The sequence below is a fragment of the Schistocerca gregaria genome, chromosome 5, assembly GCF_023897955.1.
Source record: "Schistocerca gregaria isolate iqSchGreg1 chromosome 5, iqSchGreg1.2, whole genome shotgun sequence".
In the NCBI taxonomy this organism is placed as follows: domain Eukaryota; kingdom Metazoa; phylum Arthropoda; class Insecta; order Orthoptera; family Acrididae; genus Schistocerca; species Schistocerca gregaria.
Window position 1 is genome coordinate 57,960,048 of NC_064924.1, and position 24,150 is coordinate 57,984,197.

The 24,150-nt window shown below is 40.0% G+C and overlaps 1 protein-coding gene across 1 annotated transcript in view; it reads right to left on the reverse strand.

Annotated features, from left to right (window-relative positions):
* Positions 1–1,884: 1,884 nt before the first annotated feature.
* The window catches only part of LOC126273221 (uncharacterized), a 117,984-nt gene continuing 95,718 nt past the window's right edge, over positions 1,885–24,150 (reverse strand). Inside the window, exons 4-5 of the mRNA XM_049976765.1 lie at positions 14,562–14,619; positions 1,885–2,386 (exon numbers count right to left, since the gene is read on the reverse strand). Of these exons, the coding sequence (XP_049832722.1) occupies positions 14,612–14,619 (8 nt within the window). The 3' untranslated portion in view covers positions 1,885–2,386; positions 14,562–14,611. The remainder of the gene's footprint in view (positions 2,387–14,561; positions 14,620–24,150) is intronic.

A 24,150-nucleotide genomic window follows, 5' to 3' on the forward strand; every position in this document is an offset into this window, starting at 1 on the left:
ATTATGGAACACTTTACCCCTTTCTCAATTATGGAATTGAACTATTAGGCTGTGCAGCTGATGTACATTTAAAAAGAATACTACTACTACTACAGAAAAGAGCAATAAGACTGATACATGGGATGGGACATAGAGATTTTGTTGTGAAGCCACACGGGATTAGCCGAGCCGTCTAAGGCACTGCAGTCATGGACTGTGCGGCTGGTTCCGACGGAGGTTCGAGTCCTTCTCCGGGCATGGATGTGTGTGTTTGTCCTTAGGATAATTTAGGTTAAGTAGAGTGTAAGCTTAGGGACTGATGACCTTAGCAGTTAAGTCCCATAATATTTCACACACAATTGAATTGAACATGTCATGAAGTGTTTGTGCAGCACGACTATCTGACAATATATTCTCTGTACATCTTCAAAATAGTTGTATTTTTTGTAAGTCAATCAACAGAAGCTATCAAGGACAGTGATGTACATGATCACAACACTAGAACAAAGTGTAACTATTTCCGTAACAGAACAACGTTAAAAATGACTGATAGAAGTCCATATATCAGTGGTTTGATTTGGTATGACAAGCTTCCAAACTCTCTAAGATCATACACGGGAAATGTTTTTAAAACAAAATAAAAATCTTTTCTAATAGAAAAATGTTTATATTCTTTCAAGGACTTTTAAGATAGCGATTGTAAAATGAAGCATTAGCATATCAGTTGCAATGTGATAAATGTAAAAAATAGACATAAGAAGAAACAGCTACAGAATATAGTGTATTATATAAGTATAAATATAACCATAGTATTAAGTCTGACGTTTGCAAAAGCCATTATTACGATGGCTCCATGCAAAGAAAATGTAAATAAATAAATAAATAAAAATAAATAAATAAATTTTACAACATTTTTCTAAACTGCTTTGGGCAATTGCAAGATGTTTTCCTGGAACAGGACTTGGACAATTTTCTTTCCTAATTGAATCTCATGTTACATCTCTATTGATTTCATTGTTGAAATGGTGTTAAATCCTAGTCTCCCTTCCTTCCTTTACTAACATTGTCCTTGTGTATTGTGTTTCTGGTGCTGAGTATTACATTAAATAGTGACAAAATGAATGAAAAACTATGATCTCATTTCTCTTCACCTCAGTCACTTTCATCAATAAATTGATTCATTTTTGTGAGACAGATGCACAAATAAATCAGGAAGAGATGCGTGGGAGCCAGGGCAGCTCCTCTTTACCAGCGTGCTGCTCCACATTATTATGGCTCCTCGAGTGTTACACAGTTGAACTATGGTGCAGGACTTTCATTGTATGCCAGAACTGCAGACATGTACCTACCAAAAAAAATTCAAAATTAATTACACACAATGTAGGAAAAGACAGATAGCTACTTACAGTAAAGAAGACACAGCAAGTTGTAGACAGTACAGTTAAAGAACACTTACATACAGCTTTCTACCACTGCCTTCATCAGTAAAAGAAAGACACACATCACTGACACACAAGCAAGCACAATTTGTGCACATACCACCACCAACTCCAGCATCTCAGGCCGAAGATGCTGGAGGTGGCAGTTGTATATGTGTGAGGTGTGCTTGCTTGTGTGTGTGAATGGTGTGTGTCTCTCTTTTGCTGATGAAGGTAGTTGCTGAAAGCTATATGTAAGTGTATTTTAAATGTGCCTGTCTGCTACTTGATGAGTCTTCTGTATAGTAGGCAGCAATTTATATTTTCCTACATTGCTGATATTTCTACCTAGAGTTTCCAGTGCTTAAAATTAATTACATAACTCTTTTATGTGATAATTAAAACTTTATGACTATTCCTCAAACACAAGCATTTCATCAACATATCTGTTCTATTACATGTTTAGTTTTAGGTATTAAGTAGACATTTAAATGTGAAAATAACATTTATTATATCATAGGGTTTCGTTCTCATAGGTTCTTCATCCACACAGGATAAGCAAAAGTACTATTTACCACCTTAGCATTAATCACTATTTTTCTGCTTATGTTCCTTGGAGGTAGATTGTACATGTTTAGTATATGTTCAATATTTTCCATTTTTTACCTTCTTAATGGCACTAACTGTTGTTACAGTCAATTGATTGCATGAGAAGTGATTTATTTAAAAATGACATCTTATGATATGAGTAATGTTTATTGAATTTGAATCACTTTTTAAAAGTGAATTATCTGATATCATTATTGAAACACATTCAAGAAACTCACTGCAGATCAACATTCTATCAAACTTTATTTAGTTTTTAACTGGTCGACAATCTGGATATGGTGCCACTGATACGTGTGGTTGGTACAGGTAGCACTCGAAACCACCAGGACAGTAATGACTCAGACACATATCATCTCGATCAATGTAGCAAGGTGCCCTTGCTGCAACATATGAGAAAGTTTCATTATCTGTTAGTAATTTAAATTTTGTTTCACATTACAAAATGAGAAAATTGTAATAGAAAATTATTGGTTATATCACATAGTAGGCTCCATTCCCCTCTCCCCCTTACACACACACACACACACACACACACACACACACACACACACACTGAAAAGTGGTATTTGGATACACACACTGAAAAGTGGTATTTGGATAAAAAAAAAAGACATTTAGGGGCAACTGTCGTTGTATGAATAATGATGATCTTTATGTTGAACATCCTAAAGTGAAATCATGATAATTTTCTGTTTTTGCTTCACAGACAGACAGGTGAAAGATGCATATTTTTCAGTTTATAGTGTCCAAAACTTCCCATGTGCTACCTTTTGTAGGGGACTAAGAACAAGAACAAGAGCAAATGCGTCAGTTTAGAGCTTTTGCTGGGCTTTTAAATTTTTATTTATTATTTTTGTACCATGATTTATGGCAAGAGAATAGGTCTATAAATGTATAGCAAGAGGATATTCATCTACCATGTTTTGATGTGGCAAACAGATACTTAACTCTTTATCATTCAAAATGTGATGAGTACAACTACTGAACATCAGATTTATTTTAAACATTTTTACTATTTAATCTCCTCTTCATATAGTATCATTTTACTGAGATGTAATAGCTGTTAATGCAAAAATCCAGCAATTCTTTGGTAAATGAGTGACAGTAGTTTAACCAATTTTTTTTTCTTTTTTGATCATTTACAATGACAAAGCTGTGTACTTTTTGAAATGAAGGAGAGAACAGCTAACAGGCCAAACTTTCTGTAAGAGCAAATTAATTTATGTGGTACTACAATCTTTCTTGTGTTTCTGTTATTTATACAGCACCTATGTTCTGGTAAAAGTAAACTGTACTATATTTTTGTTAAATATGCTAATAACAAGACCTGAAGGAATACAATTGTTAGTAGGGACACCGAGTCATTGAAAGGCACACAAACACGACTTAGAACTTACCTAGTTTTCGCATTAATCTACACACACACACACACACACACACACACACACACACACACACACACACACTTTGGATTGCTACATTGTTCTGGCTGACTACATTGTGCTGGCACAGGAACTCAAGCAGAGGGAGAGTTTGTGCTAGATAGAGTGGGTGAGGAGACATTGAATGTTGGAGTGTAGGTGAGGGTTAGGAAAGGGTGGGTGACAGGAGGAGGCAGCAGCTACACAAGACAAGGGAAGAGGGAAGTTTCACTGATGATCATGTTCTGGCCGCAGCGAAAGGAAGCTGTGCACAGATTAAGAATGGGTAATACATTTTCCCCTTGATTCATAACTATGGTATTTACTATGTCCAATGTCAAACAGCAGTATTCACTTCAGATTAACAAGGAGTACATGTTTACACTAAGGAGTAAAGTACAGTGATTTTTGAAGAAATACCAATGAAACCTGAAGTATTATGTTACAATTAGAATGAATATTTTCAATTAGGATACTACATTCTGGTTGTGAAGATGCAGATGATAAAACATCAATAAATGGTTAAATACCAGTGTCTATTGACTGGGATTTGAGCAGCTAAGTGATGTGGATGTAGTGAACAAAGTGGTTTGGTAGAGGAAGGGAGTGGAGACGAGACAATCCACAAATCCATTATCACACACATTGAGGCATTGAAGTGCACTGATCTGTTATTAGAGTATAGAGGATACTCAGTAGGGTTCAGTGAAGTGAAATGGAAAGATGATGAGGATCCCAGATCAGACACATATACACCATGTGATCAAAAGTAGCTGGGCACCTGGCTGAAAATAATTTACAAGTTTGTGGTGCCCTCCATCGGTATTGGTGGAATTCAATATGGTGTTGGCCCACCCTTAGCCTTGATGACAGCTTCCACTCTTGCAGGCATACAATCAATCAGTTTCTGGAAGGTTTCTTGGGGAAAGGCAGCCCATTCTTCACATGGTGTGGCACTGAGGAAAGGTATTGATGTCAGTCAGTGAGGCCTGGCATGAAATTGGCGTTCCAAAACATCCCGAAAGTGTATTATAGGATTCAGGTCAGGACTCTGTGCAAGCCCCCAGTCCATTACAGGCATGTTATTGTTGTGTAATCACTCTGTCACAGGCCGTACATTATGAACAGGTGTTTGATCGTGTTGAAAGATGCAGTCACCATCCTTGAATTTCTCTCCAACAGTGGGAAGCAAGAAGATGCTTAAAACATAAATATAGGCCTGTGCTGTGATAGTGCCACACAAAACAACAAGGGGTGCAAGCGCCGTCCATGAAAAACATGACCACACCATAACACCACCACCTCTGAATTTTATTGTTGGCACTATGCAAGCTATTAGATGACCTTCAGCGGGCATTTGCCATATCCATATCCTACCATTTGATCGCCACATTGTGTACCGTGATTCGTCACTCCATACAATGTTTTTCCACTGTTAAATCATTCAACGTTTATGTTCCTTACACCAAGTGAGTTGTAGTTTGTCTTTACTGGCGTGATATGTGGCTTATGAGCAGCTGCTTGAGCATGAAATTCAAGTTTTCTCACCTCCCGCCTAACTGTTGCTGGAAGGTTTCTTGGGGAAAGGCAGCCCGTTCTTCACAGAGTGCTGCACTAAGGAAAGGTATCAATGTCAGTCAGTGAAGCCTGGCACCTGCAGTGGATCCTGATGCAGTCTGGAATTCCTGTGTGATGGTCTGGATAGACGTCTGTCTATTACACGTTACGAGCCTCTTCAACTGTCGGCGGTCTCTGTCAGTCAACAGATGATGTCAGCCAGCACACTTTTGTGCTGTACGTGTCCCTTCATGTTTCCACTTCACTATCACATTGGAAACAGTGGACCTAGGGATGTTTAGGAGTGTGGAAATCTCGTGTACAGGTATATGACACAAGTGACAGCCAATCACCTGACCACGTTCAATGTCCATGAGTTCTGTGGAGTGCCCCATTCTGCTCTCTCACGATGTATAATGACTACTGAGATCACTGATATGGAGTACCTGACAGTAGGTGGCAGCACAATGCATCTAATATGATAAACATATGTTTTTGGGGGTGTCTGGATACTCTTGATCACATAGTGTAGAGTAATATCAGTGACAGCAGAAAATGGTATAATGGAAGTAGGATTTGTTATAAACAGGAAGGTAGGACAGAGAGTGAGTCACTGTGGGCATTTCTGTGATAGGGTTCTTGTCATCAGAAATGACAGCAAACCAACACCAAGAGTTATAGTTGTGGTATACACACAATGTCACAATCAGAAGATGACGAGGCAGAGAAAACATATGACAATACTGAACAGACAATTCAGTATGTAAAGGGAGATGATAATCTAACAATCAAAGGATACTGGAAAGCAGTAGTAAAGGAAGTTATAGAAGTTGAGTAATGGGAGATTATATACTTGGTAGAAGGAGTGGGAGAGCAACAGTAGAAATTGAGTTCTGCAATAAATGGCAGTTAGTAATAATGAATATGCTGTTCAAAACTCACAAGAGGAGGAGGTGTAGTTGGAAAAGTCCTGGAGATAAAGGGAGATTCCAGCTGGATTACATCATTGTCAAACAAAGATTTTGCAAATCAAATATTGGATTGTAAAGCACGCCCAGGGGCAGATCTACACTATGATCACAATTTAGTAATGATGAAGATTACACTGAAGGTTATGAGAATCAATTGGGACAATCAATGATGAAAGACATGGGCCACTAAAGTAAGTAAGTATGTTTAAAGAGACCTCGATGTTGATGGGATGTTAAATCCAGTTAACAAGATGCATTTGAAACTATCTATGGCTGAGGATTTTGTGGTAAATACCATAGTAGGCAGATCAGATGAAGAAAAATTGACATATGTAAAAAGGGCAATGACAAATGTTGGACACACAAACATACACACAACAAACATAACGGCCAAGAATCCTCAGGTAGCAGAAAAAATATTTCAATTTATCGATGAAAGAAGGAAATACAAAAATGTTCATGGGAAGCCATGAATACAGCAATATGTCACTTAGGAATGAGATAAATAGGAAGCGCAGAAAAGGAAAAGGGAAATGGCCCCACAAAAAATGTAATAGAAAAAGTAATCTTGGGAGGACCATAGAGAAAAGTCAAAATAATCTTTGATGAAGTTACAAGCAAGGAAGAAACATTTAAGAATGCTATGGGAATTCCACTGTTAAACACAGAGGAGAGTAGATATGTGGAAAGAATATACTAAAGTCCTCAACGAAGGAGAGGGGTTGTCTGGTACCATGACAGAAGAAGAAATGAGAGTCGAAAGGAGAGACATATTGAGTCCAGTATTAGAATCAGAGCTTAGTAGAGCTTTGTAAGAGCTGTGATCAAATAGGGCACAAGGAATAGATAACATACTTCCAGAATTTTTAAAATTATTGGGGGAAATGGCTATATAATGGCTGCTCAAGTTGGTATCCAGAATTTATGAGACTGGAGATACACCACCAGACATTTGGTAAAAGAACATCCACACAATACTGAATACAGCAAGTGCAGATATGTGTGAGAACTGTTGCACAGTCAGCCTAACATCTCATGCATTCAAGCTGCTGACAAGAACAATATACAGAACAATGGGAAAAATAGAGGACCTGTTAGATAACAATCAAGTTTGGCTTTTGGATTTTGCACCAGAGAGGCAGTTCTGACAGTTGATAATGGAAGCAAGACTTAAAAAATATGTTCATAGGATTTGTCAGAACAGAAAAAGCATTTGAAATTGTAAAATGGTGCAAGATGTTCAATCTCCTGAGAAAAACAGAAGTAAGCTATGGTGGAAGATGGATAATATGCAATATGCACATGAACCAATTGAGTGTAATAAGAATGGAAGGCCAAGAATGTAAGTGCTCAGACTAAGAAGGATGTAAGACAGGAATGCAGTCTTTCACCGCTATTGTTTAATCTATACAATGAAGTAGCGATGATGGAAATAAAGAAAAGTTAAAGAGTGATTAGAATTCAGGACAAAAACATATCAATGATATGATTTTCTGTTCTCAGCAGAAGAAAATGAAAAATGGAAAGGCCCTAGGGGCAGACCAAATCCCAGCAATGAAAAGTCTGGGAGAATAGGGAACTGATATTGTCTGGGATCTAATGCGGAAGATCTGGAAAGGAGGCAGAATGCCGTATGCATGGAGAAGCAGAATACTGGTTCCTATATGTAAGGGGAAAGTGGATATCCAAAACTGTGGCACTTATAGAGGGATGAAACTGATGTCCCACACAATGAAGATCTGGGAAAGGATAATTGAGAAGAGGTTGCATCTAGAAACTGAAGTATGTGAAGAACAGTTTGGATTTATGCCAGGAAGAGGAACAACTGACACAATATTTGCACTAAGGCAACTGATGGAGAGGCACAGAGACATACAAGCCGAACTGCACAAGGTTTTTATTGATCTTGAAAAGGCATTTGACAGAGTGCCAAGGCAACTGATATGGAGATGTCTGAGAAGTAAACGTGTGCCCGAAAAATATATCAGGGTGGTAGAAGACATGTATGAAGATGCAATGACACAAGTCAGGAGCAGTGCAGGTGCAACAAAGGCATTTCCAGTGAGAGTAAGTCTACATCAGGGATCTGCTCTCAGCCCATATCTCTTTGGCCTTGTCATGGAAGTACTAGTCAAAGATGTGAAAAAAAGAGGCACCATGATGTTTGCCGAAGATGTTGTAATCTGTGAACCCACACAGGAGGCACTCCAAGACAAGATTGAACAGTGGAGAAAAGCTCTAGAGGAAAGGGGAATGAAAATTAGCAGGATGATAACAGAGTATATGTGTACAAAGGATGCCAAAGATCCATATATTAACCTGCAAGGAGAACAACTGACATTGGTCAAGAAATTAAAATACTAGGCTCTTATATGCAAAGTGATGGAGGACTGGACGCCAAAATACAGCACAGGATAAATAGTGGATGGATGAACTGTAGGAAACTGAGTGGAGTACTGTGTGATAAAAATGTTAGCTGCAGAATGAAAGGAAAGCTTTACAAGTCTGTGGTGAGGCCTGTGATGCTGTATAGCACAGAAAATTGGCCAATTAGAAAACCCCAAGAGAAAAACATGGAAGTGGCAGAAATGATAATGTTAAGGTGGATGAGTGGGGTGACACAAAAAGATAAACTAAGGAATGAGTACATCAGGGGAACAGTGAAAGTGGGGCCCACAGAGAAGAAGATCCAAGAAAGTAGGCTAAGATGGTATGGACACGTGCAGAGAAGAGTGGAGTACTACATGTGGAGAAGAATTGAAGACCCAGAAATCGAAGGACGGAGGAGAGGAGGAAGACCGAAATTGAGATGGAAAGGCAAGGTAGCAGGTGACCTATGGGAGAAAGGATGGCTCAGAGAAGAAGCACTGGATAGGCATTTACAGGAGAGAAGGATCCAGAAAAGCAATCCGACCCGACATGAAGTGGGAAAAGGCTGAGATGATGATGATGATGATGATGATGATGATGATGATGATGATGGCTGCTGTTCTCAGTGAAAGTGAAGAAGAATTACAGGACCTGTTAATGGAATGAACCATCTAATGACTACAGTATATGGACTGAGAGTAAATTGAAGAAACACAAAAGTAGCTAGGAGTAACAGAAATGAGATTAGTGATGAACTTAACATCAAACTGACAAACATGAAGTTAGTGAATGTAAGGAATTCCATTACCTCAGATGCAAAATAACACATGGTGGGTGAAGTACAGAGAATATAAAAAGCAGAGCAGCCTAGGAAAATAAGACATCCATGGACAAAACAAGTCTATTAGTATCAAACATAACCCTTAATTTGAGAAAGAAATTTCTTAGAACGTATGTTTTGAGCACAGCATTGCGTGGTAGTGAATAATGGACTGTGGGAAAACTGGAAATAAGAGAATCTGAGTGTTTTGGGATGAGGTGCTGTAGGAGAACATTGAAAATTAGGTGGACTAAGATAAGAAATGAGGACTATGTAGAGAACACATAAGATTAGGAATGAGGATGTTCTCTGCAGAATTTGTGCAGAATGGAACGTATGGAAAACACTCACTAGAAGATGGAACAAGATGATAGGTATTTGTATTTTATTTGACTCATAACATACATTTGCAGATCATCTGATCATGCTGTAAAGGAGACATGTCAATTTTTGCCTTATGATATGCATAATTACATAACTAATTTTTACCAGTACAGGTTGATATTGGATATAGCAATATTATTAATGGACATAGCAATATTATTAAATTGGTTTTCTTATGATGTAATAGTACCTTTCTTTAATTATCTATACAATATTATACACAATGCTATAATATTAAACAGTCACTCTACTCAAATGATGGCCACAGTAATATTATTAATTTGTTTTTCTTATGATGTAATAGTACATTATCTTTATATATGCATACAGTATTATACACAATGCTATTTTTGTTTGTTTGGTTCTAAATTGTGTAAACAAGGATTCTGAAAAGTTAAGTTTAAGGTCATTTTGTTGAAACCATGTCTCTAGGTTGCTTAGTGTGTTTATAACACCATCCGGAACTTCTCCTACATTTTGCTTTTCAAGGAGTTCTGAAGTATCATCAGCAAACATAACTGGCTGGACAGTGATCAGAGAATGTCTGTCATGGTATTAGAAGGGAGATATATATAGGATACAAACTAAGCCAGAGATTAGAATACATTCAACAAATTGTTGAGATGATGTGATTAATTGATCACCATTGTAGCAGCCTATATGCAGATCTGCATGACCAATCATAGAAACTGCCTTCATCATCTTTTCATGATTTATGAAGTCCAATTACAATTCGCTGTAAACCAGCTATGTCAATTTTAAAGTAAAACTTTTTTCATTCCATTTTCTTTATCAGAATATCTTGTCTTTCCTCATAATATTGCTGCTTTTGTCAGTTCCATTACTAAACTTTTTTAATGCTTAACTCTGAGCCAGAGCAGAAATATTATAATATGGAAAACATTCAAAAAACTCAACAATTATTTCATGAAAGTGAACTGAAAACATGTGACACAAGATACTGTGTGTTTTAGGTTTAATTTTTAAGATAAGCTGTCAGTTTACAAGAAGTAATGTATAAGTAATGAAGTGGGCTTTCAAATCTGACATATACCATGTTTTAAAAACATAGTAAACAACAGTTGCCAGTAAAAACTCGTGAATTTTAAATTATCCATGTTTTCAGTTGTTAGTGCAGTCACAGGTCTATATTAACTTGGATAATTGAGTAGCCTACATGCTGTATACAGAGTGAAAGTAATAGTAATAAGTAAAGGCAATGCTACGCCATACATTGGAGGAACTGAATAGTAAATGGGCTCATAAACAAAAAGTTGCACCATTCGAATTTTCATTCTGCTTGAGAGTACACAGGAGCATCCTAGACTGATTATATGGGTTATAGTACCTGTGCATGTGCATGTGTACATTGTGTGACAAAAGTCATGTGACAGTGATTTGCACATATACAGACAGTGGTAACATTGCATTAACAAGATATAAATGGCCAGTGCATTGGCAGAGCTGTCACTTGTACTCACAGGATTCAGACATGATTACAGTTACACAATGGGAATTAACAGAATTTGTATGCGGAATGGTAGCTGGAGCTCGACAGATGAGACATTCCGTATCAGAAATTGTTAAGAAATTCAATACTCTGAGATCCACAGTGTCAAGTGTGTGCTGAGAATACTAAATTTCAGGTGTATCTATCACCACAGACAATATAGTGGCCAACGGTTTCACTTAATGACCGAGAGCAGCAGCGTTTGTGCAGAGTTGTCACTGCAAATAGACAAGCAACAATGCTGAACGTATCCATTAGAACAGTGCAGCAACATTTAGTGTTATGGGCTATGGCAGCAGAGACCGATGTGAGTGCCTTTGCTAACAGCACAACTTTGCCTGCAGCATCTCTCCTGTGCTCATGACCACAGCGGTTGGAGCCTAGATGACTGGAAACTGTGACCTGGTCAGATGAGCCCAGATTTCAGTTGGTAAGAGCTGACGGTTGGGTTTGAGTGTGGTACAGACCCAATGAGGCCATGGACCCAAGTTGTCAACAAGGCGCTGTGGTTTCATAAAAGTGTGGGCTGTGTTTTCACGGAATGGACTGGGGCCTCTGCTCCAACTGTACTGATCACTGACTTGAAATGATTATGTTCAAGCTATACACTTCTGACATCATTAATGTGGGGCAAACTGCAGTTTTATGAAAACTGACTAAATTTTCAACTGTCAAGATCGCTAAAAATCATTTATCAATATAGATGATAAGTTTTGGCAATTGTCTGGTGCCATCTTCAGATCAGAGGGTGGAAACAGAGGATTGCCAAAACCAGTCATCTATATGATTAAATGATTTTAGCTATTTGGCAATTTAAAATGTATTTAGTATTCATACACTACAGGCCATTAAAATTGCTACACCACAAAGATGATGTGCTATAGATGCAAAATATAACCAGCAGGAAGAAGATGCTGTGATATGCAAATGATAGCTTTTCTGAGCATTCACACAAGGTTGGCGGCGGTGGTGACAGCTACACAACGTGTTGAGATGAGGAAAGGTTCCAACCAATTTCTCATACACAAACAGCAGTTGACCAGCATCGCTTGGTGAAATGTTGTTGTGATTCCTCGTTGAAGGAGGAGAAATATGTACCATCACGTTTCCGGCTTTGATAAAGGTCGGATTGTATCCTATCACGATTGCAGTTTATCGTATCCTGACATTGCTGCTTGTGTTTGTCGAGATCCAATGACTGTTAGCAGAATACAGAATCGGTGGGTTCAGGAGGGTAATACAGAACACTGTGCTGGACCCCAACGGCCTTGTATCACTAGTAGCCGAGATGATAGGCATCTTATCCATGTGGCTCTAATGGATCGTGCAGCCACGTCTCAATCCCTGAATCAATAGATGGGGACGTTTGCAAGACAACAACCATCTGTATGAACAGTTCAACGATGTTTGCAGCAGCATGGACTATCTGCTTGGAGACCATGAATGCGGTTAGCCTTGATGCTGCATCACAGACAGGAGCGCCTTCGATGGTGTACTCAATGATGAACCTGGGTGCACGAATGGCAAAACGTCATTTTTTCAGATGAATCCAAGTCCTGTTTACAGCATCATAATGGTTGCATCCGTGTTTGGTGACATCACGGTGGGCACACATTGGAAGCGTCTATTCATCATTGCCATACTGGCGTATCACGTGGCGTGATGGTATGGGGTGCCATCGGTTACACGTCTCAGTCACCTCTTGTTCGCATTGATGGCACTTTGAACAGTGGACGTTACATTTCAGATGTGTTACGACCCGTGGCTCTACCCTTCATTCGATCCCTGCGAAACCCTACATTTCAGCAGGATAATGCAAGACCGCATGTTGCAGGTCCTGTACGGCCTTTCTGGATACAGAAAATGTTCAACTGCTGCCCTGGCCAGCACATTCTCCAGATCTCTCACCAACTGAAAACATGTGGTCAATGGTGGCTGAGCAACTGGCTTGTCACAATACGCCAGTCACTACTCTTGATGAACTGTGGTATCGTGTTGAAGCTGTGTGGCTAGCTGTACCTGTACACGCCATTCAAGCTCTGTTTGACTCAATGCCCAGGTATATCAAGGCCATTATTACGGCCAGAGGTGGTTGTTCTGGGTACTGATTTCTCAGGATCTATGCACCCAAATTGCGTGAAAATGTAATCACATGTCAGTTCTAGTATAATATATTTGTCCAATCTATACCCGTTTATCATCGGCATTTCTTCTTGGTGTAGCAATTTTAATGGGCAGTAGTGTATGTTCAGCTACTTGGAGACTGTTTGCAGCCATTCAAGGACTTGATGTCTGCAAATACGTCACCAGGCCACAATTGTTCATGAAGAACATTCTGCACAATCAGAGCGAATGATTTGGCCAACCAAATTGGCCGACATAAACCCAATCGAACATTTATGGAACATGAAACTTCCTGGCAGATTAAAACTGTGTGCCCGACCGAGACTCGAACTCGGGACCTTTGCCTTTCGCGGGCAAGTGCTCTACCAACTGAGCTACCGAAGCACGACTCACGCCCGGTACTCACAGCTTTACTTCTGCCAGTATCCGTCTCCTACCTTCCAAACTTCACAGAAGCTCTTTTGCGTACCATGCAGAAATAGCACTCCTGAAAGAAAGGATACTGCGGAGACATGGCTTAGCCACAGCCTGGCGGATGTTTCCAGAATGAGATTTTCACTCTGCAGCAGAGTTTATGGAACATAATTGAAGGGTCAGTTTGTGCACAAAATCTTGCACTGGCAACACTTTCACAATTACGGATGGCGACAGTGGCAGCATCGGTCAGTATCCCTGCATGGGACTTTCAAAGGCTTTTTGAGTCCATGCCATGTCGAATTGCTGCATTATGCCAGGCAAAATGAAATCTGACACAATATTAGATGGTATACATGACTTTTATTACACCAGTGTGTGTGTGTGTGTGTGTGTGTGTGTGTGTGTGTGTGTGTGTGTGTGTGTGTGTGTGTGTGTGTACATGCACGTGCATGTTTTTTAATTGTTCATATTTTTGTTATGAGTTTCCATTATTGTAGTAATATTTTTCTTTGCAGTCTAGCATTAAGACACTTGGAAGCTACTAAAGCACAGTATTACAAATGGAAGTTCCTATGTTATAGGTAGCATAATGATGAAAGAACTCAGAATATGGGCATACGTCCTGTCTTCTCAAACATATGTGATAATTGTAGCTTCACACAAATTTTAACATTAGTGTGTAATTATTTTAATCATGCTTGTTAACATGTGAACACAAGGAACAGGACTCTGTAACTAGTCACGATGTTCTAAAAATGCGTATATAGCTTCTGACATCTTAAATGGAGATAAACTTTCTAGAGTTGGATGGGAGGATTTGTTGAAGCTGATCGTAAGAAGTACCTCAGTTAGGAAAGGGAGAATAATTCAAAGATTCATTCAAATACACTAAAGTAATTTTCATCAGCTCTTGAGGAGTGTGGATGTTTTAAGTTTCTATTACTTTGAGAGGCTGTAATGGTTTATATGTGATATACTCACTGTACTCACACACTCCTGAGAGGCAGCAACCATCGCAGCAGGCGTAATCATCAGCGCACTACAAAACAATGTTATTATTAGCATGTTCACACCATTGTAAATAGTTTATTGGTTAAATTATAATAGATAATAAAATTAACGGTACTACTATCAATAAATGAAACACGTGTGGTAGGAAATCTATTAACACTGAAAGTAACCCTATGGTTCATTCTACATTTATTTAATCTATAATATACTTTACTACTGGCTGAGTGTAAATCTCATCTGAGAGATGCATTCACAACATGGATCATGCAGCACAAAAGGAATACATAAATATTTCAAATAAGAGTTGTAAACAGAGCTAACAGGCATCCCTCTTTAACTGGGACCATCCCAGTTTGCAGAATTAGTTTCTTCATCCCAGTCAATTCTTCACTTTGTCACAGTTATGTGATAAAATTTCAAACTTGTTCAACATTAAAATGAAAACAGTCAGTACTATACTCTGTCTCATACACAATGCAGTACACTATTCTAGCATACAACATGATACATCAATATTTTGTCTACAATTTTTTCTACACCTACACTTATAACTTGCATATCTTTTGATGACATTCATATATTTAGCGATAAAAATGTACATACAAATCGTGCCTATACTAAAATGATGGTAACTCAAGAGTGTTGCACAAAATTTATTTATACAGTTTGACCTTTTGGAATTTTCATAGTTATTACTATTACTACTGGCTATTGAAATTTTTGTAAGGGATCAGAGGAATATGGAACATGACTGAACTAATTTAGAATGTAGAAGGCAATGTTGTGCATTTGGTGGAATTTATTTCGCCTAAGGCTTTGGCTGGAGTTGTGATAACACAGTAAAAATTTAAATTTCGGATGGCATTGTTAGCTGAGATATCACACAGGTTGGGTCCACCCACTTGTTGGAAAGCATAATCTCCTTCTGCTTACACTGGCCCCTTTCCTTGAGGAGATGGAGCAAGGTGGCGCAGTGGTTAGCACACTAGACTCACATTCAGGAGGATGACAATCCAAATTCTCATCCGGTCATCCAGATTTAGGTTTCCGGTAATTTCCCTAAAATGTCGATCTTGCTCTTCTGAAGGGACATGGTCGACTTCCGTCCCCATCCTCGCAAATCTGAGCTTGTGCTCTCTCACTAATGACCTCATTGTGGACAGGATGTTAAACACTATAACCTTCCTTCCTTCTTTGTTGCGGATGTATGAGAGTTGTATTGGATGTATAGGCCTATTTGTGGAGTGTAGGTGAGTGGAACATATGTGTGTATAGTATAGTGTTATGTCTGTGTTGGATGATGATGAGAGAAGGGTGATGGTGAAACCTGATGCCACCACACAGCCTATTCCTCTGAAGTAACGCCAAGGGGGCCACTGGGCTTACGTGCCCATTTCAGTTGTTAGACTTTTTTTCAATCAGAGTCTGCAAGACTTGGGCTCATTTTGTTTCTATAATTTTTTCTTCTCCTCTGGAAGTGAGTGACGGATGTATTCTGGGGCTGCAATTAAGATTCTAAAGTTTTTTGTCTTCTGTCTCTGTAAATTTTTGTCATGGAGTCTGCAGTGTGAATAAAGACGAAGAACAAGGGCTATGTGAGTGGCACAGCGAAGTGGAGTATCAACACAGAGAATGTTTATGCACAACTTGTCTAGTGTGCGGTATATTTAGCACAAAGTGTTTCGGGACTATGTTATCTTGCTGTAAACAACTAGGGAAAGTATATGAAACAGTTAAATGTATTAGATTAATCAACAGAGAGCAACGCAGTACCCATGGCAATAGCCAGAGACAATAAATTACGGACTGCTTCGGAAAGAATTCCATGGAGCAATCACAGTGGAGCGATGAAGAGCGGATTCTGAAATAGCCGCATCTTTTCCCGATAATTCCCCCAAACATGACGCCATTTTGACGTCACGCGAAATATCGACGAACGTATGATCGGCTATCGACTTTGTGACGAGGAAGACTGACTGTAATTGCTCCTCGATTCACTCGCAGCAATTTAAACTGTCGTTCAGGTTACTGCCTAGCCACACACTCGAAAGGTGGCACGGTTTTGGAAATAAAGAGCCAAATATTAGCGAAAAGGAAGAATATGAATTTTATTGTTGATCGTTTCAGTCGCAGCAATTTTACCTGTCATCTACGGTTCCTGCCTAAACACATACTCGGAAATAGCTAAATATTTATTTCATCCTTCGTTCTCAGATGAGACTGAATGTAAATAACAGCCAACATTGCTGAACGTACTTGTATTACATTCATGAGAAACTAAACAGAACGTGTTAACAATGGTAACATGAGAAAATTACATGTAACGGCATACTGCAATTTATAAAACAAGTGTGTTTCATTCTTAATTTGTAAATTATTGACGATAATAACTCACTCCTAAGAGAACACTTCTATAAAAGCATTAACTGTAAAAAAATCATTACTTGGCATTTTATGATAGCAATAGTTATAATAAACCATTCCAAGAACGTGTTTATGTAAACCTCCGGTATGCGCGCATGAAATCTTGGTAGAGGTCTGTATCGAATGCTACCGAAAGTCGATCACGCAGTCTTCGATATTATGACAACAAAATGACTTCACGTTTGCGGGAATTATTGTGAAATGAATCTTATCCGGATTCTGTGGATTTCTGTGGACTTCTATAAATTACATGGCTGTATGATTAAATCGGACAGCAACAGAATTTTGCGGCTAACATAAAAATATTTCTGGAAAGAAAGGGGGATGAACTGTACCGTTATGCGTTAAGAGAATGGAAACGGCAAAGACTATAATATAAAATAACGTAGTTGGCAAAACTAAGTTCCAAAGGACTAGCTGTTTTTATTTAGTTACAAGAGTAATTGTTCAATTTTGTTTCAATGAGAATATATATTAGTGTTTTCATTAACCACAATTGGGAAAGCAAACTGAAGTATTTTATTCATTTGTTTATTATCCATACTAGAGTGAGAAAGCTAAGTTGTAAGACAAATAAATAAATAAACACTCCTTGTATCTCCCCAACCGTAATAGATACAAAGATACCTTTTGGACAGTGAATTGCAGGGATAGGGGCTACTTTAATGCATCACATTTCATGTTTGTGCTATTTCTATTACAGAGATATGAGGCCATCTTTGCTTTTTTTAAATATAATCCTACGTTAAATTTTAGCATAAATCGATGGGTTTAAAAAGACCGTTTCAAATATGTGTATATCATAATATTTAGGGCAATAGTTTTTGAGACACAGATATGTTCTCGTATCGTGTTCGTCCTTCGAAGCGGCGTTGCCCATTGCGACCTTTCCTGTTGACCACTGAGGAACTTAACAGGAAAGGCGTTGTTTTCCTGCTTCTCGATAACCCCAGAGGTGACGTACGAGGTAGCTGAAGAGAAGAGTATAAATGTGCTGCTGGGGTAATGAGACATCGCATTTCTGTCACAGTTTCTAGGAGCAGACATGTACACCAACGAAAAAAAAGTTAGATAAGCTTCTAGTGTATGGTGAAAGCAGAAGAAATGCTTCCAGAATGAGAAGTAGAGCTGTGACGACGGGGCGAAAGTCGTGCTTGGGTAGCTCATTTGGTAGAGCACTTGCCGCGAAAGGCAAAGGTCCCGAGTTCGAGTCTTGGCCCGACACACAGTTTTAATCTGCCAGGAAGTTTCAGAAGAAATGCTGTTAGAGCAATAAAGCGATATAGAGAGCTGTATCCTGATCGTGAGCGTCCTACGCGCCAGCTTCTTGCACGTATTTGCAAGAAACTACTTGAATCAGCTTCATGGAACGCCATACAGAGGACAAGGCAGAAAATTGCAACTGGCGAGGAACACGAAGAGGGCGTTCTAGCGTTGGCGAATAAAGACCCTACTGTTTCGTCGCGACCTATCGCCTCGGAATGTGGTATAAGTCAGAGAAGTGTCCTACGCATATTGCACCGTCTTAGATTTCACCCGTTTCACCTCTCATTACACCGAGCACTCCCCGGTGTGGATTTCGAACAGCGCCAGGAATTTTGCCGGTTTACTCTGCAGCGCCTACAAGATGATCCAACGTTTTTTCAAAGGGTGCTTTTTACTGATGAAGCGACTTTCACCAACCACGGTAATGTGAATTTGCATAATATGCATTACTGGTCAATAGAGAACCCTCATTTGCTTCGACAGGTACAGCATCAGCAACCGTGGAGTGCTAACGTGTGGTGCATCATCGTCGGAATGTCATTGTGGGGTCATACGTCATTCCGGGTATACTAAATGTCAATAACTATGCACAGTTCCTGTGAAACGTTCTGCCCATTTTGCTAGAAGAGGTACCACTAACTATTTGTCAGCGCATGTGGTTCCAACATGATGGCTGTCCTGCTCACTCTTCCAGTGTGGCTACAGAGCTGTTAAATGAAGAGTTCCCGGATTGTTGGATAGGATGATGTGCTGAAGTGAAGTGGCCAGCCCGATCTCCTGATTTGACCTCTCTTGATTTTTTTTTTTCTGTGGGGAGCAATCAAACAAATTGTATGCTCAAATACCAACTACGCCAGACGATATGAAGCAACGTATCATCGAAACGTGCGCTGATATCTCACGTGACACCCTCGCAGCCATCCACAAATCATTTGAATGGCGACTACATATGTGCATTGCAGCAGAGGGCAAGCATTTTGAGCACATGCTTCAGTAAAATCAAATGGCTCTGAGCACTATGGGACTCAACTGCTGTGGTCATCAGTCCCCTAGAACTTAGAACTACTTAAACCTAACTAACCTAAGGACATCACACACATCCACGCCCGAGGCAGGATTCGAACCTGCGACCGTAGCAGTCGCACGGTTCCGGACTGCGTGCATAGAACCGCGAGACCACCGCGGCCGGCCATGCTACAGTAAAGTTTTGCATCATGTACAGTATGTATTTTGCATATTTGTGGGTATTTGCTTCGTATTGTGATCAATAGTAAATATTTTCAAATAAAAAGTAAATACGTACGAAATAAATGTGACCAATAAGAGCCTCCTCATTTACATTTGTATTTCTGTAACTTAAAATATATTAACATCGTGTAGTATTTTAATACTGTATGTTGTCTACTATTTTAGCATCACAGTAGTCAAATAACAGAATAATATTTACGCGACATCATCAGTTAATTTCTGCGCAAAATATTGCAGTATGTAATTGTCGGGTAAATGGGCGTGTTTGTGTAAGGACGGATTTGCGACGTTTACCATGTACTCTACACAACACGAAAGGTCGCACTGGACAACGCCGCTTCGAAGGACGAACACGATATGAGAACATATCTGTGACTCAAATACTATTCGCCTAAATATTATGATATACACATATTTGAAATCGTCTTTTTAAGCCCATCATGTTACGCTAAAGTTTAACATACGGTTCCATTAAAAAAAACAAAGATGGCCTCATATCTCTGTAATAAAAAAATAGCACAAACATGAAATATGATGTATTCTAGTAGCCCCTGACCCTGTAATTCACTGTCCAAATGGCATCTTTGTATCTATTACGGTTGGGGAGATACAAAGGGTGTTATGACTTAGCTGCCTCACATCAAAAAAAGTTTTGCATCAATTCAGTTCCCAGAGTTCTTGAAACCTGTACAAAAAATCGGAACACAGATAAAAATAAACATCATTTCCTCCCTTTTTATTGCGTATGAAAAGTACACATTGCATGTTTTACCACCATACAGTGAGACCATCAGAGGTGGTGGTCCAGATTGCTGTACACACCGGTACCTCTAATACACAGTAGTACGTCCTCTTGCATTGATGCATGCCTGTATTTATCGTCGCATGCTATCCATAAGTTCATTCAAGGCACTGTTGGTCCAGATCCATAAGTTCATCAAGGCACTGTTGGTCCAGATTGTCCCACCCCTCAACTTCGATTCGGCGTAAATCCCTCAGAGTGGTTGGTAGGTCACGTCGTCCATAAACAGCCCTTTTCAATCTATCCGACGCATGTATGATAGGGTTCAGTCTGGAGAACATGCTGGCCACTTTAGGTGAGCGATGTCGTTATTCTGAAGGAAGTCATTCACAAGATATGCACGATGGAGGCGCGAATTGTCGTTCATGAAGACGAATGCCTCGCCAATATGCTGCCGATATGGTTGCATTATCGGTCGTAGTATGGCATTCACGTATGGTACAGCCGTTACGGTGCCTTCCATAACTACCAGCGGCGTACGTCGGCCCAACATAATGCCACCCAAAAATAGCAGGAAACCTCCACCTTGCTGCACTCGCTGGGCAGTGTGTATAAGGAGCACAGCCTGACCAGGTTGCCCCCAAACACGTCTCTGACGATTGTCTGATTGAAGGCATGTGCGACACTCATCGGTGAAGAGAACGTGATGGCAATCATGAGCGGTCCATTCGGCATGTTGTTGAGCCCATCTGTACCGCGCTGCATGGTGTCGTGGTTGCAAAGATGGACCTCGTCATGGATCTCGGGAGTGAAGTTGCGCATCACGATGCATAATGTGCACAGTTTGTGTCTTAACACGACTTCCTGTGGCTGCACGTAAAGCATTATTCAACATGGTGGCGTGGTGTCAGGGCTCCTCCAAGTCATAATCCGTAGGTAGCGGTCATCCACTTCAGTAGTAGCCCTTGGGTGTCCTGAGCGAGGCATGTCATCGACAGTACCTGTCTCTCTATATCTCTTCCATGTCCGTTCAACATCGCTTTGGTTCAGTCTAGGACGCCCGGACGCCTGGACACTTCCCTTGTTGAGAGCCCTTCCTGGCACAAAGTAACAATGCGGACGCGATCGAGCCGCGGTATTGACGGTCTAGGTATGGTTGAACTACAGACAACACGAGCTATGTACCTTCTTCCTGGTGGAATGACTGGAATTGATCGGCTGTTGGACCCCTCCGTCTAATAAGCGCTGTTCATGCATGGTTGTTTATATCTTTGGGTGGGTTTAGTGACCTCTCTGAACAGCAAAGGGACCTTGTCTGTGATACAACATCCACAGTCAACGTCTATCTTCAGTAGTTTTGGGAACAGGGGTGGTGCAAATTTTTTTAGCGTATCCTTGATAGAAGCTGACCAGCTGATCAGTTCTATTTAGTGATGGCTGTCTACAGAACACGTAACTGAGAAGCATATTATGTAGCAGCAACAAGACGATTGAGCACTGGTAACGCTGTCAAATGTGGTATGCCCGGAAATAATTGAAATAAAAACAAAAGTCTTTAATTACTTATCACTGACTTGATAGTGTTCACCGGATGCTTAAATATAAGTATGCGAGAGAGCATCGCACGTTCTCAAGCGTCACGTTATCGCACATCACTGCGTCCTTTGCTTAGGATGTTGTCCATCCAAATAAATGCAGCCGGCCCTTTGGCTTGTGAGGTTGTCGTGTATTTCTCCCATTTACTTCTACACTATGGATGCATTTCTATTTTAAAACTGGTAGCCTAAGAAAATAATGTTGTTTTTATATGCAGTTGCAGACCATGAATAAAAAATAATGTATTCATTACTGTTACCACTAATTATGCTTACATGTCCTGTAAACTGATTCGTTCCACCTCATTTCGATAAAAGATTCGTTCAAATGATCACTAAAACATGTAAGTAACTAACTATGTTTTCAATGGACACACCAGGGCTTGCTAGATGGAAAACAAAAGACGGAAGCAATAATGAGTGAATGATATGTGAAGGAATTTTGTATGGGGAATCTGCTCACTTACACAGGGTGATTCAAAATTACTATTACGGACTTCTATGGGCTATGGAGGGGACTTTGTAGATAAAGTTCTGAGAAGGAACCATATCAGGAAATGCACCGTTTGGATGTAAAATCAGTTTCAGGATCGGATCGCTTTAAAATCTTTCGCTTCACGATACTCACGTAGCGGTGGCAACGAGCTCTGACATGTGTACTGTAGAAGCGCTCGGCATGTGCAATGTCTCCAGTACTTTCTCTTCTATGTGACGAATGACGTCATCTTCAAAGTCGAAAGTTCAGCACGTCAGTGGAGCATCACAGCCATTTTCGAACGATCAATTTATAGCAGCTGTAATCATTATAAGAGGCACTGACGGCCACGTGCTCTTCTCAGCAGAGACCGATTTACATAAGTCTACTAAGCTCGGGCCCAGGGGAGGCAGCTTTAGAGGGCAGATTTTTCCACTGTATTTATTTTAACATTTTATGTTTTAAATTAATTACGCTTACAAATGACAAAAATTGTTAATACTGTGAAATATCTCGGCAGTTTAAACCGGACGTAAGAATTGCAATCGACAGTACAAGCTCTGACATGTTATTAGTTTACTTGGCGACTGAATGGAAATTCAGACACTCACTTTCCGCCTGGAATTGTCCTTATAAAATTGTTCAATAACATTTTAAAATAAGCTACCAGGACGATAATCTACTGTGTGTTACAAAAAGGTACGGCCAAACTTTCAGGAAACATTCCTCACACACAAATAAAGAAAAGATGTTATGTGGACATGTGTCCGGAAACAATTTCCATGTTAGAGCTCATTAGTCTCGTCAGTATGTACTGTATTTCCTCGATTCACCGCCAGTTGGCCCAATTGAAGAAAGGTAATGTTGACTTCGGTGCTTGTGTTGACATGCGACTCATTGCTCTACAGTACTAGCATCAAGCACATCAGTACGTAGTATCAACAGGTTAGTGTTCATCACGAACGTGGTTTTGCAGTCAGTGCAATGTTTATAAATGCGAAGTTGGCAGATGCCCATTTGATGTATGAATTAGCACGAGGCAATAGCCGCGGCGCGGTACGTTTGTATCGAGACAGATTTCCAGAACGAAGGTGTCCCGACAGGAAGACGTTGGAAGCAATTGATCGGCGTCTTAGGGAGCACTGAACATTCCAGCCTATGACTCACGACTGGGGAAGACATAGAACGACGAGGACACCTGCAATGGACGAGGCAATTCTTCGTGCAGTTGACGATAACCCTAATGTCAGCGTCAGAGAAGTTGCTGCTGTACAAGGTAACGTTGACCACGTCACTGTATGGAGAGTGCTACGGGAGAACCAGTTGTTTCCGTACCATGTACAGCGTGTGCAGGCACTATCAGCAGCTGATTAGCCTCCACGGGTAAACTTCTGCGAATCGTTCATCCAACAACGTGTCAAAAAATGGTTCAAATGGCTCTGAGCAGTATGGGACTTAACTTCTGACGTCATCAGTCGCCTAGAACTCAAAACTAATTAAACCTAACTAATCTAGGGACATCACACACATTCATGTCTGAGGCAGGATTCGAACCTGCGACCTTAGCGGTCGCTCGGCTCCTGACTGCAGCGCCTAGAACCGCACGGCCACTCAAGCCGGCAACAATGTGTCAATCCTCATTTCAGTGCAAGTCATTCCAACGTGATCAAATTGTAAATTTTCACAATCAACATGTGTGGGCTGACGAGAATCCGCACGCAATTGTGCAGTCACGTCATCAACACAGATTCTCTGTGAACGTTTGGGAAGGCATTGTTGGTGATGTCTTGATTGGGCCCTATGTTCTTC